The 17,147-nt window shown below is 38.0% G+C and overlaps 1 protein-coding gene across 2 annotated transcripts in view; it reads right to left on the bottom strand.

The window, feature by feature from the left end:
- REV3L (REV3 like, DNA directed polymerase zeta catalytic subunit) overlaps positions 1–17,147 on the bottom strand; it is a 110,307-nt gene that overhangs the window by 12,142 nt on the left and 81,018 nt on the right. For both annotated transcript variants that reach the window (XM_030945171.1, XM_030945170.1), the window contains exons 19-23: positions 11,943–12,058; positions 6,843–6,961; positions 6,083–6,201; positions 4,988–5,129; positions 848–1,092 (exon numbers count right to left, since the gene is read on the bottom strand). In XM_030945171.1, coding sequence (XP_030801031.1) covers positions 848–1,092; positions 4,988–5,129; positions 6,083–6,201; positions 6,843–6,961; positions 11,943–12,058 — 741 coding nt within the window. The remainder of the gene's footprint in view (positions 1–847; positions 1,093–4,987; positions 5,130–6,082; positions 6,202–6,842; positions 6,962–11,942; positions 12,059–17,147) is intronic.

Below are 17,147 nucleotides of genomic sequence, written 5' to 3'. Positions count from 1 at the left end.
TCTCAGCTACATACAGAAGATTCTAGGAACAAAGTAGTAATAAATAGCTAAATTCCAATGCATGCATAATTTATAAATTCTGCTCTATGTTATGAATTATTATCAAATGCTGAGTTAGTGGAGGTGTGTACTCAGTACTGTAATCCCCTATGGAAACCATCCATGTTTACCAAGTACCACACTGCACTTTCTTCCTACCTATTCACAATTTCAAATCAAGAACTTGAAAACCTGATGGTGACACCTAGCAATTACTGCAGGCATCTTTCCATTTTTCAAAATACTGTTTTATAGAGGTAATTATAATGAGCAGTGAGATCTTCCTCCAATTAACAGAATAACTGTTAAGCTCAATAAAAGATAAGATGCTACAAATAATAACTCAATTGTACCTTTTAATTTTTAGTAATTAGAACCAGAGTGAATTACAAGTGATACACAAACAATCCTAATTCATTAAGGAGTAACCCCAGTCTAGTTTTGAAGACAGATGGTGGATTTACAGTAATTTTAACTTATTCTAAAGCAATATTAAAAACCAGCATCACCACAATAATCAAAGAGGTGTACATACACACATGCACAGAGTTGTTTCCAGGGGTTTTTAAGAGAACAGAGTCTAATTCTATATTTAATTAAAAATACATATTGATTTGTATATGTATGTGTATAACATGTGCACACACACCTACATGGTAGATTTTTATCATCTGCATTGTGTAACAGAAAACGGTGTTATTCATATGTGCCCATCATTTCCAATGGCAACCAGGGGTTCTCAGTACCTTAAAAAAGACACTCAAGTATCTACAGAATCAAATATCATGAGAAGAGAGTAACAACTTACTTTCCTAAGTTCTCAACATGTCCCAGGCAGGTAGAATAGCAGTAGTTGTATGCTATGACAATGGAAGGATACAAGGACTGGAAATCCAAGACAAGAACGGCGTTGCTGTAGAAGCGGGATTCGGGCTCCATGATCAAGGGAACACATTGTGGGGCTTTCATCTGAGCTCGCTGCTGGACACTGGGAGTCACAGCAATGTAGTTCATGGGCTTTGCAATGCGCAGCATCACCGACTCCACACGGTACTGCAAATCAGTTTGGATACAACCATTGCCATCACAAGGGCAGAACAAACCTGCATTAACTAGTGCAAACACACACTTGCATTTCCTGAATTTAAAGTACAAATTACTACTTTTCCAAAATAAATAGCCATGCTCTTAACATATATTTTAATTGTATTTTATATCACTAGATCATCTTTAGGTCCCTTCCAACCCTAACCCTAGATTCTGTACTCTGTATTACATAGAGTAGAACTTTTCCATGTGTCTCCTCTTCATTTAGCCCAAATCATTGAAAATTGAGTACATTTTTAATATGGAAAAAAAATAATCATCCAACAGGCTTCAACAATATATGTAGACAGCCATGCTACTGTCAGTGAATGAGCATTTGCTAAACTGTACTACTGTCAGATCTGGAGATCACTGAAGAAAACAAAGTATAATATGCAGTAAATGCATTGGGTGTCATGCTTTCTTCCTGACATCACAAGCAGAACAGAAAGCATAAAACAACAAACACCCTGTTCAAGATACCACAAAATGTTATATGTGTAGCTGGCAACAAGAGAATAAAACCTCAGCCCTATTTATTTGTGTTATTACTTGATGCTTTAGTAAAGGCTTTACAAGTACAAATGGGCAAGTATGCACTGTGTCCATTCAGAATAAAAACCAAAATAGCTGAAAACATAATACATGGTGTGAATACTACATACATGGGTGGCAAGGGACTGAAAAATCCCAAAATATCAAAGAACAATTCTACATAAGTGTAAAATCCTGTGCTTTGTAAAAATCACTATTAAAGACCATATGCCTGACACACTCTGTATTCAATCATTGTACTGAATGGGTTAGATATAATTTCTTTAACCTTGAAATTATAAATGAACTTACAGAACCAACAGCCTTAACAAGATGCTGCACCTTAAACAGACGTTGGGGTTTGATGTGTAGTTAGGGAGCAACATGAACTGCCACTGCTGCCTTGCACTAAATGCACATTAATTTGTGTCCAGTGATGAATTTAGATGTATGACAATGAGGTCAGGGACTGGTTCTGGCAAGAGGTAGGTTTTGGGTTTTTCTCCCTAGTTTTCATAGCATTGTAGAATTTAGGTTGGAAAAGACCTCTAAGATCAACCAAATCCAACTGTTAACCCAACGCTGCCAAGCATCGCATTGACACATCTCTCAACTCCAGGGATGGTGACCCTGGACAGCCTGCTCCAACATCTATCCCTCTTGGAGAAATTTTTTTTTTTTAATATCCAATCTAAACAAGCCAGAGAACAAACTGAGGCAATTTCCTCTTGTCCTATTGCTTCTTACTTGGGAGACTGACCCCCACCTCACTACAGACTCCTTTCAGGGAGTCATAGAGAGCAATAAGGTCACCCCTGAGCCTCCTTTCCTCCAGGCTAAACAACCCCAGATCCCCCAGCTGCTCCTCTCACAGGACTTGTGCTCCAGACCCTTCACCAGCTTCATTGCCCTTCTCTGGACTCATTCCAGCCCCTCAATGTCCTTCTTGTAGTGAGGGGCCCAGAACTGAACACAGGATTTGAGGCGTGGTCTCACCAGTGGTGAGTACAGAGGGACAGCCTGGTGGTGCTGGCCACATTGTTTCTGACAGAGGTCAGGATGCCATTGGCCTTCTTGGCCACTTGGGCACATACTGCATCATGTTCAGCTGCTGTTGACCAGCACCCCAGGTCCTTTTCCTCTGGACAGCTTTCCAGCCATTCCTCCTGTAGCCCTGCACGGAGTTGTTGGGAGCCAAGGGCAGAACCCTTACACAACTGGCCTCAGCATATTGACCCAGCCTGTCCAGATCCCTTTCTAGAGCCTTATTACGCTCCAGCAGAGCAACACTCCCTCCTTAACTTGGAGTTGTCTGTAAACTGACTAAAGGAGCACTCGATCTCATTGTCCAGATCATCACTAAGATACAAACCAGGACTGGCCTCTTGTTTGTTGCCCATGCTGAGTGCACTGGTGCAGATGCACCTCAACTGGGCTGTTGATCCTACCACCTTTTTTTAGGCAGGGGGAGAAGCCCTAATCCCTACACATCTATTCTCAGGTGCATCTGTGATTTCTAACACATCAATAACACTTTTGTCTTTGCTCCCATGTGGAACTCCAGCCCTTACCTCCACTGAGAGAGCAGACCAAAGGACTTTGCTAGGACACTGTTTCTCAGCCACTGATGTGATGCTCCCAGGTTTATCTCTAGTGGGCCTGATCTTACTCCTTTCCCCCTCCAAATAGAGTTTAAAGCTCTCTCAATGAGCCTTGCTGACTCCTGTGCAAAAACCAGCAAGTTCTCCAAACATCTGACTAGTTATCTGTAATGCCTGTGATCACCTCTCGTTAGATTTTGTTTAGTCTACTAAGAAATGTTTGAGATGGCTTAATACAATACACAAAAGTAATTTTAAAAAGTTACTGTAAAAGTCAATGAGAGATTCAAACATGGAAAAATAAAATATCTGAAATCTGTTCTTATTATTCCATTTTAATATGTTTTTCAGCTAAGGGGGAGTATCTTCATAAAGGGTAGTGACTCTTCTGTGTGAAAAAAAAATATTTGAGGTGACTGGGAATTGTTGCAAGTGCCATTTTTGTGATCTAGAAAGTTTCAATGGAAACAGAACATAACGTGCACAGAAGGGAAGAGAAAAGAACAGTCAAGATAGAAAATGCAGCATGCTTCTGTTGCTCACTCCCACTCACAGACATCTGAGAAAATGACAGGCAGAACAGTCTTTGTGGGCTGCAATCATGACAGCTTAAGCATATCTATGCTGGCAGTATGCCAGTCCCACACTCTCTGTCCCTAACTGTGCATTTCTCTTCCCTTGCTCCAACAGGGGTATTTTCTGATAGTGTGGTAAACCAGATCAGGGAGCTAAACTGGCAAATACCTACTGAACACTGCCATGGTTCTGCTGATGATGCCTGCCAGCCTGCTCCCCTTTTCCCCCAAATACAGGGTCATTACCAGAAAGACCAACAAGAACCTGCTCTGGGTCAAGAGATGACACAGGCAACTGCAGTCTAAGAAAAAAAGGTGGCTAAATTTTTTTTAATAGCATTGAATTGTTAAGGAAACTGCAGCTTCAGACACTCCCATATCTGGCTGGCTTATGATAACAGAAGAGCTGTAACACATGACAGAGTATCTGACTCTCATTTCAGGTGCTGTTCAGGTCTCACATGTAGCCATGAAGGCAGTTCAGTTAGCTCAGTCACTCACAATCTGGGCAAGGAAAGCAAGGAAGTATTACTGGAGACTGCTGGGCTCCCAAACAAAGTGCACATCTTGCTCTGCTCTGCTCCCTTTTCCCTCTGATGCTGGTATCAAAATAATAGAACCACAAACATCTTGCATGACATGCATTTAATAAAGCCAGAGCCCCTCTTGTCTTATTGTAAAATCTCACCCAGAGGTCTGCTGCACCAGAAATGTCACTTAGAACATATTCAATGCTGCTTTGTCTGCCCTGAAAGAAACTAATCTCATCTTTCTAAAACACGGTTAATTATATTTCCTAATGTTGTAGAAAGCACTCATTTTCAGTCTCATGTAAGTGTGAACAATACCAGCTCAAAGGGAAAGCTTAGTGCTCCTGAAGGCAGTAGAAGATATTCACTGGTGTGATTATATTTGGAGAATTCTATTTTTAACACCTATTTTTAACCTCTGAGACTAGGCAACTCAAAAGCAGCAATAATAGATTGCATGGTATTCTTATTGTTTCAATTTCATGTTAATTCATGTTAAGAACCTTCTGTGACCCTATGAAAATACACATATGGACTGAGAAGATACCGAAGAACCAGAACCTTTTGTAAAAACCATTGTGGTTTTGTGAAGTATAAGGAGAATGAACTAATGAACTCTTACCTGGGAGCCTCTTGTTAATACATGTAAGAACTGAATGCCAAAAACTCTTGCCATTTCACTTGTTCTGTCAATCAAATCCAGTTTGTCTAACAAGAGGAGATTGCCACGAACCCGGCTAACATAATGATCAACCATTTTCCATCTGTCAGAGTGAACACCTCGTTATAAACAATCAGAAGACTGCTGCTCTTTCTACTAAGACAAATGTATTTTTATCGTAACTTGTAACAAACCAGCCAATAAAATTTTCCTCTAAAACATTTTCATACAACTCTTTCAAAAGTGTGGCATATATAAATATACACTTAGGTATTCTAAAGACATACACACATTGTGTTGCAGCAAGCTACTGTTAAGGCACCTTGCAATGACTTAATATACCCTGTTTTCCTCACTGCCCCAAAGGATTACCAAAACAGACACAACTACCTCCTCATCTCTTTACATGTTTTTTAACTGACTGGATCTTTGTGGAAACATCCTTCTGTATTAAGAATGCCTACCACAGTTGAACATAAATTCATAATTTCAATATAAATCACATTTCCACTTAGCTACAGAAACCTTTACAGAAATTTTATGTATGTCACAAACAACATGCAGATCAGTATACAATTTCATGAATTGTTCATATCACACAATACCAAATTGCTTCAAAAAGAGTGAAGCTGAATGTGATACATGTCACATGAAGGTATTTTTAAGCAGCTATAGCTACTGTCTTAACATTTTGTGTGCTGTTTTGTAATACTTTTAAGCCTAGCTTGCTTGACATGCACTTGAAGTAAAACAGAAGCCTGGCAGTTCATTAAAAGCCCTTTTGATGAATAGCATAAAAAGACATTACAGAACTTCAAAACAGTGCATCTATTCAGGTATGTTGAAAATATAACTGAAAATATTTTATTGTAATATTGAGGGTATAACTATACAACAGAATATCCAAGTAAATAAGCTCATGTTGCTGCATATACACTGCTCTAGTGCCTAAGCTAAATTGATTATTTCTTCCTATTGTGGCTTTATCTTACACCTATCTAATCTTAAGAATCTGGCCTTAAAAACAGCAAACAAAATGGATTAATATATCATTACCTGTAGACATCTGCCTTATTGTCAAACCAATCAGACAGAACTCGGAACGTAAATAAAGGAAAACGATGATGAAGAACATGAAACCCCACGTTTTCAAAAGTGTAATTCGTTAGATTCACCTAGAACACCACAGTGGACATGTCAAGATGCATGATGGCTTTCATAATTGAAAAACCTCTACTTTTCAAAAACTGCAAGAACTAGATTTATTAAGTTTTTGTTAGTATTTAGTTAAAAAAGTGAGTCTTTATTCTTAGAAATCCCTAACTATTCACAACTCAGGAAAAAGCATCCCTTATCAATTGAAAAGAATTTGCAGAATTAAGTAGTTCATAAAGATCAGGTCTGAACTTGGTCAGAAGAAGATTTGTAAAGACTGGGCTATTTGAGTATTAAATGGAAAGTTATACATAGAACAACAACAACAAAAAAATCTGTCAGTTTAAAATATGTTAAAGTACTTATTGAACTAAAAGCACCATACTAGACAAATTCCTAAAACAAGTAAGTTGTTCTCAAAACCTACAAATCAGTGAAAAGCAGTATCATTAAGAAACACTACTGAAAAATAAAGGCTTCAGTTCTTTACAGTTTAGAGATACACAAAACCTATTCTCACAAACTGGCAAACTGCTCTATTTGAAAAGGTGTCTAAAGAAAAAAATTGTAGAAGTCACAAAAGTTACATGCAACTTCCAACTAAGTCTGCAACAATTAGAAAACTCAGTAAATCAAAACATTAACCTTTTAAAAAATTTACCTCATGTCTCATCATTCTCCATATATTCAAGACAATTCGCCCAACAATATTTATTTCACTCATTGTATCTGCTCCATATTCATCCAGCTCGGTGGCAAATCTGTTCTCTTTATTTTCATCTAAAGACATTAAAGGAGACTATATTTAGACAAGTTATAAGACAGTCAAGACCAGATCAAACCATCCCTCTTCCAATTTGTGCTCTCTAGAAAAATAAGAATTCATAAAGATTACTGCTGATTCCACAAAATTATTTACCAGTAATCTACACAATCTCTAAATGAAACTCCCGCATATTTTTCTGCTCTTGCCCTTTGCAGAGAACTCTTACTTCACTGAAATAGTGTCCAAGGCAATATATTCTCCATAGTGAGTATATTGGTTATGCAGTGCTGAATGTTACTGAGAGTCAGCTGCACATGCAGTAGTGCACAACATAAAATGTAATTAAAAAGAAATGATTTCTGCCTTAAGGAGCTTACAACTCAAGGCTTTACTTGCAATGATCTTACATAGACTGAACCAGGTCATGGGAGAGAAAATTCAGTCTCTTTCATACAGTATAAGCAAACCCACAGCAGTGGGAGTAAGTAGACATGAATTCTGCATAGCACAGGGAGAAGGAAATAGGAAAGAACCAATGCAGATGCAGAAGCAGCACTCAAAATCTTTCTGTGAGACAGCAGCGTCTAAAGTAGAGAAATATATCCTCTTTTGCCATCCTTGATTTTCGTCATGCTTTGGAATACTACAGCACAAGAGAAGACAGTCTTTTTGGTATACATTTCTTTAAACTATCTTTTTTCCAGCCATTTCAAGTCTACAGTTTTGGTGTTTTGTCCAGAGTCTACAAAGATGTTTTTTAAAATGTACCACACAGACTAAAATCCATTAGGAAAAACACACTGATCCTCAGCCTTATTCTTATTAGTTTAACAGCAGAGAAATCACTTCAAGGCAATTTACCCACAATTCTAAATCCATATCCATTTTTTAACTGCTGGTTGCTTTGTATTCTGCCATGGCTCATTTATCAGGTACAGCACAGTCTGTACAGTACCCTGATACTAAAGAGCAGAACATTTTGGACACAGAGTGTAGAAGTGTGGATACACACTGCTTTGCAATAACGATCAGAACTGAACAATCAGATCCTCAGACAGTCATGAAGCACATTTACCCTCCATGACAGAAGTAAAAATTGCCTGAAATGCTGCAGAACAGTTATGAAACAACATAACACAGACTAATTTTGTATGTTGATCTTCAAATGTGTCCCATATAAATTAAAATATGGTTAAGAAAACCTATTCATCATTTACTGACCTTATTAGTAAATCACAGATCCTTGACAAAATTTAGCAGACCTTTTGTACACTTCATCAAAATGCATATCATCTTTTTAACCTCCCTATTGTTTCAGATTTTTAAGGAGGAAAACCAGCAATTTATCTTTCCATGTTTGGATGGAAAAAAGGACCCACCAAGTAGCAACATTTTTTCTTCTGCTTTTCTTCATTTCCACATGCTGGATCTCCTGTGAAAGTGAGGAACTTGCATTTCTTCCTCTCCTTTTTTAAATTTTTTTTTCAAGTTTTTTTTTAATTACTGGAAGTAGAAGCTACTGGTTAGTTCTACTTTCTTCAGTGTCATCCCAGTTCTCTTTTGACTTGTTGAGGTGATTTCCTATATTAAGTTTGCTTCATGTCTTGCTGGTAAAAAACAGGCAGCAAAGTATACTGTGATCACAAGAGAGACCTACTGTCTGATCAACTCTGCCTGTGATGAGCACCACTATATAACAAAAAACCTGCACTACTTTACAACTGGTGTGGGAAATGTGTCAACAGAACCATGTAAGCCTCTTCGGGAACTATGCTGGTAAGAAGCAGAACAGGACATCCCTCCTATTTTTCAAGTGCATGAGATGAAATAAAAATAAGTCTCCTCTCATCCTCTCTTACCCACTCCCTAACTCTGAGCTGTGATGCAAAGGAGGAAACAGGAGGCCACACAAAAAATGCCACCACGCACAGGCATGGCATGCACTTCTCTTGTGATGTGTCCTATGTTCACTTGTAAATGGCAGAGGTAGCACCAGACTCAGTCAATAAAGCAAAACCAGAGAGAAGTCCAGTTTTGTTTTTGTTAAGTTGAAATCACAGGAAAGGAAAAGTCCCTTCCATCTCTATTTCAACAGGAGGAAAGAGAAGCATACTTTTTGAAGGAGCACTTCCTGTTCTGAAAACACAGCATATGAAGAAGGGAGGGAAATGCGAAGCACAGGGGTTGGAAAAGCAAGAGGGAGACAGATGGGGTCAAAATCATGGACAAGGAGGCCAAAAAGCAACAGAGAACACAACTTGCACGTATATGGTCATGCATGCAAGGCATTTACAGCATGACATTTCTGGGAAGAGCTCATCAGTGTAAACATTTTCTCATCTTTCTGCTGCAATTCTGTCAAAACAAACCAAACACCTTAAAATAACAGCAGTTCTTAGAAACATTTTTAAGTGTTATGTATTCCACTCCTGAGTATTTATCTAGCAGCTGGCACAGGAACACCTGCACTACAAACACCAGTGCTGTGCAGATCGTGCCTGTGCTCTGCATGCCCACTTGAACTTCATGTACAAAAATGTTAAGGGCTACAATCCTGATTTCCTTCACTAGAACTGAACCCATTGTGTGGGACTTAATAGCTGTAGAGAAGGAAACCTGACTGTGAAATACATGGGGACACTACCATTAGGAACCATACAGTTCCCTTTCTTCTTTGAGGACCCATGCATGTGTATCCCAAAATCAGTAACTTGAGGAAGAGCTTATGTCAGGAAGATGAGTACTATTAACAGCTTTGCTGATTGTTTGGTTCTGCATCAACACAGTGCAGACAGAGCTGTCCTGCAAGACACAAACTGTCTTTGAGAACTCAGCCTTTGAGAACAACAGCAGAGACACATGTCCCAAACGGAAGAGATTGTTCAGCCATACTTCTACAGTAGAGCAGCAAATCTTTGTGATTTTTGGTGGCTTTAAGGAACCTTTGACTACAACACTTACTGTTCTCTTACTACAGATATTGCACATCTTTAGATGTAATGTCAAAAATTTTTCTGAACATCCTTCAGCACCTTTGAAGACTGTACCCAGAGGCATTATTTTGCAACTAGTGTATCATCTCAATTTGAGCCATCAGGGAAACTGAGTAACAAGGTTCATGCAATCCACCATTATTCCTGAAGAATAAATTTGACAGCTTTGTCCTGAAGAGAGAAACTTATGAGCATTGACGGACCTGTTCATATTTGAACTGTCACGTGATTCTGTTTTCAAATATATGAAGTATTTAAAAATTCACCATAGTTCAATTACCAACAACTTTCAGCTGAAGATACAAATTTTTTTCTTGTGTTTTCTTGTCTCTGGGAGAACTAAATAACTCAGTTTTTTCCAAATATGTCACAAGTATTGAAAGCATCAGGAGTATACAAATATTCAAGCCTCAAGAAAGGACTGTGTGAACTCAGTGCTGCTAAAACAACATATTCTCCTGGCCTGGCACACAGGACAACTACATAAAAGATGATTTCTGTGCTGGGTATGCTCAAAGATTCAAGTAGCCCAGTATCATGTTCTGTCACATACTCAAAGGCAGGTGCTTCAAGATGGGGGAAGCAGTTACTGATACTCTCCCTACAACTCTTCCAGCTTCCAATCATTTGCAGCTTCCTGGGCCAGACATCATTTTCACATATATCATAGCTCCAAATGGATTCTTCTTGCAAGAACTTATCTCCTTTTAAAGCAATGTACACTATAAGCATTTGTACAATCTTGTGACCAGGAACTAAAGAGTTCAGCAATGCTGAGATTAAAAATTAACTTCTATTCTGTAGCTACCACTTGCTAGCTTCACTTTATTTCCAGTTCTTGCATTGGAAATGACCATGAAAACCCAATCTCTATTTCCCTTTACATCCCTCAATATTTCACAGGCTTTTTCCTTTCCTACATTGTTTTGTCTCTTCTGGAATACAAAAATTACTAAATTATAAGACACATCTGGATAACCCTTCTCATTTTTACCAGTTCCCTTATATCCACTTTGATGGGAGGAAGGTTATGAGGAGGCTACAGTCTCGGTATTTGAGGTACAAGCACCCTACAGATTTTTATGTTTTTTACACGTACATTCACTGCTTTATATTTTCCTTGCTCCATAATTCCTAACGTTTGCTTTTGCAACCATTACAAAGCAACAGGCTCAAGTTTTTAATAGAACAATCACAGTAATGGACTTCTTATTTCACAGCAATTTTATTTCTGTACGGAGGCTTTTTTCTGTACAGCTGACAAAACCAGCTTTTTCAACAGTTTTGATGTTTAAAGTCTTCCTCATCCACATCACCCTGATGACTGCAAAGAGCCACAACAAATTTTTGAGACACTTTTTCATTTTATAGTTATCCTGACTCTTCTCAGGTGCGACAGCACATTTATTTAGCTGCTCACTAACTCCATTCTTCAGAATGACGGCTTCTATTGATTGGCTAAGTATAGGCACTAGGCTTACCATTCTCATCCAAGTTTTCCTGCCAGTCTAAACAAACTTTTTTCTGAATGCTGGAGGAAAGCATCAGCACTTGGACCCAATAAAATTTGCCCAAAGTACAAGAATGGTCATTGAAAGTGAGGATTTTATTACAAAGCTGTCCAGGACAATTGCTGCTCAAGAGCAGTTTTATGTTCTTGTATTACAGCCAGAGAAATCACAAATGATGATTATGGTAGGTACCAAGGAAAGCAAAAGAAGGTTTGGTAGCAGAAGCACCTCCAAGAACTGAAACTTAACCCACAACTATAGAATGTAAGTCCAGGTTCATGAATACAGGACACACAGAGAAGTGGAATATGCCATAAATTTGAAAATTCAGAAAACACCAGGGGTATGTGTGATTATACTATTAACAACACAGGAGTAAGAACAAAAAAAGTCTTTCTGAAGAAATACTCTGCATTTATTTTTTAAATTTGTTCATAGATTTCAACTTGCTTCTACTGGAACTGAACTGAAGCCCTAAACAAGTAACTTACCTGGCACACGAGAAATCATCTGGCATAGATCAACATTCAGTGCAGCAGCCCTCTGTAAGAGATAACCCCAGGAATGCATCTGGACTTCATAGCCTAGCAAAATGTCTGGGTCATATCTAGAGAGGTAGGGGGAGAAGAAAAAATAAGCTTCATATAATTTACAAAAATATTTTCCATGAACAAAGTATAAACAGGATTGCATTCAAATTATGTTGAGTTTAAAAAAGACACAGTCAAAATGGTTTCTATGAAAGCAGCATCTGGACTAGGAGACAATATTCAAAACAGGCAATCTCTTAGGGTTTTTAATAACATTCAATGGCAAAAATATTTAGAAAGGATATTTTCACTGGAAGTTTTTTTCCTGTTCTTTACAAATAAAGAATGAAACTGAGGTCTCATCAGGTATTACTGATGGCATCAGGAGGTATTAAGCATAAACTGAAACTTAGCTACCGGCACGAGACAGATGCGCAGTGAAATATAGCCATGCCTATGGAACAGAATTTGCCAGTAAGTTAACTGGAATGTTTACAGATAATATTGTGTCACACATACTGCACTGTAACTTTGAGTAATCAGAGGGAACTTCGGGTCCTAAACGATGACCTTTATTGGGAGTTACAGTTTCTAGCTGAGTGAGAGCTGTCTAAACTGAAACAGGGAAAAGCAACTGTATCTACCAGTTCTCTTGAAATACCTCTTTATTTAGATGGCCTTCTTTCTAGAAGACACACAGAAAAACTTATGCTGCATCTCTTTCCAGTTGGAAAATCTAACTGGCTCAAGTATGACAAAAAAGTCAGAACTGACTTCTGACATAATTACTTCCAGTCAGGCTCAGAGTAAAGCTCACTAGACAGAAGGACAAAAAATGTGGCTTTAAAGACAAAGCACAGGTAGGAGTTAGCTCAGAGGAGCCAGTATCACCTAACATCGGAGTAGGCACTATTAAAACCACAAGTCACGATCTGGTGATTTGCTCAATAGCCTAAGAATGATTTTGTTGGGCAGAAAGACACCGGACAAAGTAACATAAGATATCTCTTATTTTTATAGCAAAAAAAAAAAAAAGGAAAGGAAGTTTCAGTGGGATGAATAGCTGCTTCTTGGTTAGACTGAATGATTTTTAGTGTGTTTTCCAACCTAGATGCAGCAGGTAACATTCAATACAACTGAATGACATCAGGGCAGCTGTCAGGAGGTAGAGGATGGATGATGGGCTGAGGATCCTGTACCATAGTCTGTGCCCAACCCTACAACAGGACACAGCCTTGTAGACCTTAGTTTATGGAGGGAGTGGGCAGAGGCCTTGGATTATGAACAGGAACTCTGTGCTCCTTGCATCCATAAACACATAAAAAACCCCAAACATTTCCTGACTGTTGAATACAGAACACCCTTTCCCTGAATACTGAGTTAGTTGTATCACAGACATTACAAATGAAGCTTCAGACTTTATCAGGAAAGTGTCTTCCTTGCTTATGTGTCCTAGCCAAAGGCAATGACAACTCACTTTGGAAATACTAATTACTCTGAGAATAGCTCCAAAAAAAAGTTTCTTCACACTTCTGCCATGGACACTGACCTGCTGTGAAAAATAGTTGAATGCTGTTATTCAGGATGGCTCTCTTTTTATTACAATTTGGGCTTTTGCACCTGTGAAAGGTTGCAAAAATCCCCTTTATCATCTACTTCTACTTGTGAAGGAATGGTTTTGATACAATTTTTACCTAAAGCAAGGGATTCTAAAGCACGTTTTTGATTTTTAGCGTCCTACAGAAAGTAAAAGAACTATCACTTTGAATTTGGGGGATATTTTGCTATCTGTTCATGTCAAAAGAAGAATTATTTGGTTTTGGAGGCAGAAATGATTATCAGGAGTGAAAGCAGTAAATTTACTCAATATGGAAACCTATTCTACCAATGGTACAAACCCAAAGCTACTTGGAACAATTTACAATGATTGTGAAATGATGCTCAAAATTATTAATAGCTCAATTTCAGCTTTGAAATAAAAAGGAATTATGCCATGTTTTATACAGGCATAGAATAAACATTATAAAAACTAACATATTTTTAAATTAATTCTTGTAACTAACCTTTCCTGGTCCTAGCATACGGCAAATCAGTACTGATTAATTAAAATTAGGGAAGTAGTCATTCCTTACCATATTTGAAAACTGGCATCACATAATTCAAAATGGAGAATACTTGTACATTTTACACAGGACAAGGCATTATGCAGATGGGTTCCATGATAGATTCAAATGTGAATCAGAAACTCGTGAAGAACTGCTTAAGTGGTACACAAAACAATATTCATTATGCCAGAAATTTGCTTTTTCTTATAAGCCTGTTCTGAACAGAAATAAGAACTGTTTGGAAGCAGCAAGTTGGTGAAGTTTGTCCTTCACCAACTGATGAAGGATAGTTGCTCTGGGTTGTAACTTGCCCAAGTAGGGCATTACCCTTCTTACTTCCTACTTAAACAAAATTAGTGGGCTATTATCTTACTACTGCAACTGAATATATTTTATCAATTCTGGAGGTAATCTTCCCATTACCTTTTAACCTACTGAACAAAATGTCCTCTGTAATCCATCTGCATATAATCTCAAGAACTGTTTCTCTAGTATCCTTCAGATATGAAGGTGTTTTTATAGGACAAGACATAAAAGCTCTTTAGTTTATGATGTTTTCAGATACATGCTTTTTCTTCTAGAAATAAATTGTGTCTAACTTAAGTATCACATATTTTAACACAATTCCATGTAAATCGACGTGTAGATTAGAAAGCTTATTAATCAAAATATTTTTTAAAAAAAGCAGTGTTCTAGTTATTAACTCAGTCTTGCTTGTCCACGCCATTAGGGATCGCCTGTAATTGCACATTACTGACTTACAGGCTATCACTTTACAGCACATTACTTTGCTTTTCCATCCCAACTAGATACCACCCATTTATTAAGAGGAGTGTCTAATTTCAGCTAATTTTGGCATCTCAAGTTTTCTAAACTGGTCTCTATTGTCATTGAACAAAAAGGCCTCTTCGGGTGAACCATTCTTTGTATTTTAGTCACCTCTTGCAGACCAAGATCCTGTTCTGTTTAACTCTTCTGGTGATGAGGAAAGCTAATTAGACACTGACTGTGAAGTACAGATGTTTAAGTTTCAGTCAGATGACTTACACAAAGGTATCTAAATGGAAAATCAAGGTAGAATAGCTAGTAAATGGTGATCAAATCTTACTGTGGATTTCCTGTAATCACAGTCCTTTAATGTCAGTTGGTCTGTATTTAAAACTTGGATCCAAGTGGTATCCTTGTAAAAGCATGAAAACCGATAAATGTACTACTGGCAACTCAGTAGTTGCTCAGATACTGCAGTAAGTTATACATATATGTATTTTGTATGTATATCTGTATGCATTCCCAAGTGCATCTCTCAATTATCTCTGAAGGAAAAAATAAAGTAACACTAAATTGAAGAACTCCTTTCTACTAAGCAACACTTATAACCCTGAACTCCTGCACTACATATGCATAAGATCTACCTTATGCAATAGGTTTAAGAGACCTATCAAACTTCTTCAACCTAGTAAGAGACACAATTGTTTCCTGCTTCTATGCTGCTTGCTGATGAACTACATCCCAGTTTATGCAGCAGAAATGTCCTCTCCTGCAGCCCAATCTCGCGTACCAGCTGTACCAACGAACCAGCGTGGCACTTGCTGAAACCTCCTGTGGTATTATTCTATTTGCTGTTAGAGAAGAAGAGATGTCTGGAGCTAAAAGAGTACATTATTCCATATGGGAAGATGAACAGGCAAACTCAAAATTTAGCTGATGTGAGCTTAGCTGAAGTGCAACTCTCTCACTCACTTTCTCCTTTTCACATGGTGCCACAAAGACAACAGGCTGTGAGCTAAGAGGACAAGTTTTATGTTTCATCCTCCTGTCTCACAATTTTTACAGTATACTATGAAACTGGTCTTCACATCAATTCAAGCTATTTTATTAGAAGAAATTGTAATGAGAGCAGCTGTCACACCTGCAAGAAACTAGTAAACTGTAATACTGATATTTGAAAGCTGCTGGCTAGAAGTAACACGACAGGAATAAGAGGTGTGCTAGCCAACATATGCTCTTTTGTTAAAAAGATGGGCCCTGATACTGCTTTGCATGCTGTTGCCAGACTTTCTGCAAAGATGAAAAGCAGCATTTATGCTGGCAGGATTTAAACACAACAGCATTAACATTCAACTCATACATGCTGCAGAGAGAAGAAAGGCGATTATTTTCCTTTCCAGCTAAGTTGTATCTGCTGCCATGACATCTCTTTCTCATTTGACGATTTCGTGAATGAACACTAAAGCTCCCAGTTATATTTTCCCTTCTATTATGTGTCTGCTTTTCCTGACTGCTATTTTTCTTCCAGCTATGATTAAGAGAATAAGGGGGGTGAGGAACCATGCCAGACCTATGATACAGACAAAAGCAGTAACTGTGCATAGCAACAGAATGCTTGGTGACTCAAACACATAACTGAAATCTCTGAAAACATTTTTCCAGTTTGCCTTAGACAACAAAAATCCATAAAGTTGATACAGGACATTAGATACATATTTCTACAGGAAAATGTCACTGATGAAGATGATACTGGCCTGGAAAAAGAAGGTTAGATTAGCACATCTCTAGTTTAAGAAGAAGACATTGCTAGAGCATTTACAGAGGAAGAAATATAATGCACTGTATCCAAACAAAAAAAATTATTAGCATTATACCTTACAAGAAAAATATTATAAAAAATATTTAAGTATTAAGCATTAACAGTTTAATACACAAATGTTATCCCTAAAATGTTTATGTAAAATCTTATATTATACTCTGCTCATGTAATTCTATCAAAAACTACTTCAGTGGAGACAAGGAGCTGTGGGTGAATATAAGTTTCAGGTAGCAATGAATCTACTACTCTATGTTTCAAGCCCACCCTGTTTTCACATCCTCTGTTTGTCTGAGAGATGGGGACTGTGCATTCCCACATGAATTCCCCAAATTTTGCTTCTCTCACACCTGCAGGACCAGCCCTTTTCTGCTATCTGCTAGCATCTGCCCTTAAAGAGAAGCAGAAGAAATTGCCCTAAAGGTGAAGGAGAGGCCCAGACATTTAATTTCTCTTTCATGGGAATCCACTGCTCCA

Source organism: Camarhynchus parvulus, chromosome 3, assembly GCF_901933205.1.
Source record: "Camarhynchus parvulus chromosome 3, STF_HiC, whole genome shotgun sequence".
NCBI classification, from domain to species: domain Eukaryota; kingdom Metazoa; phylum Chordata; class Aves; order Passeriformes; family Thraupidae; genus Camarhynchus; species Camarhynchus parvulus.
This window is presented reverse-complemented; position numbering and strand designations above follow the sequence as displayed.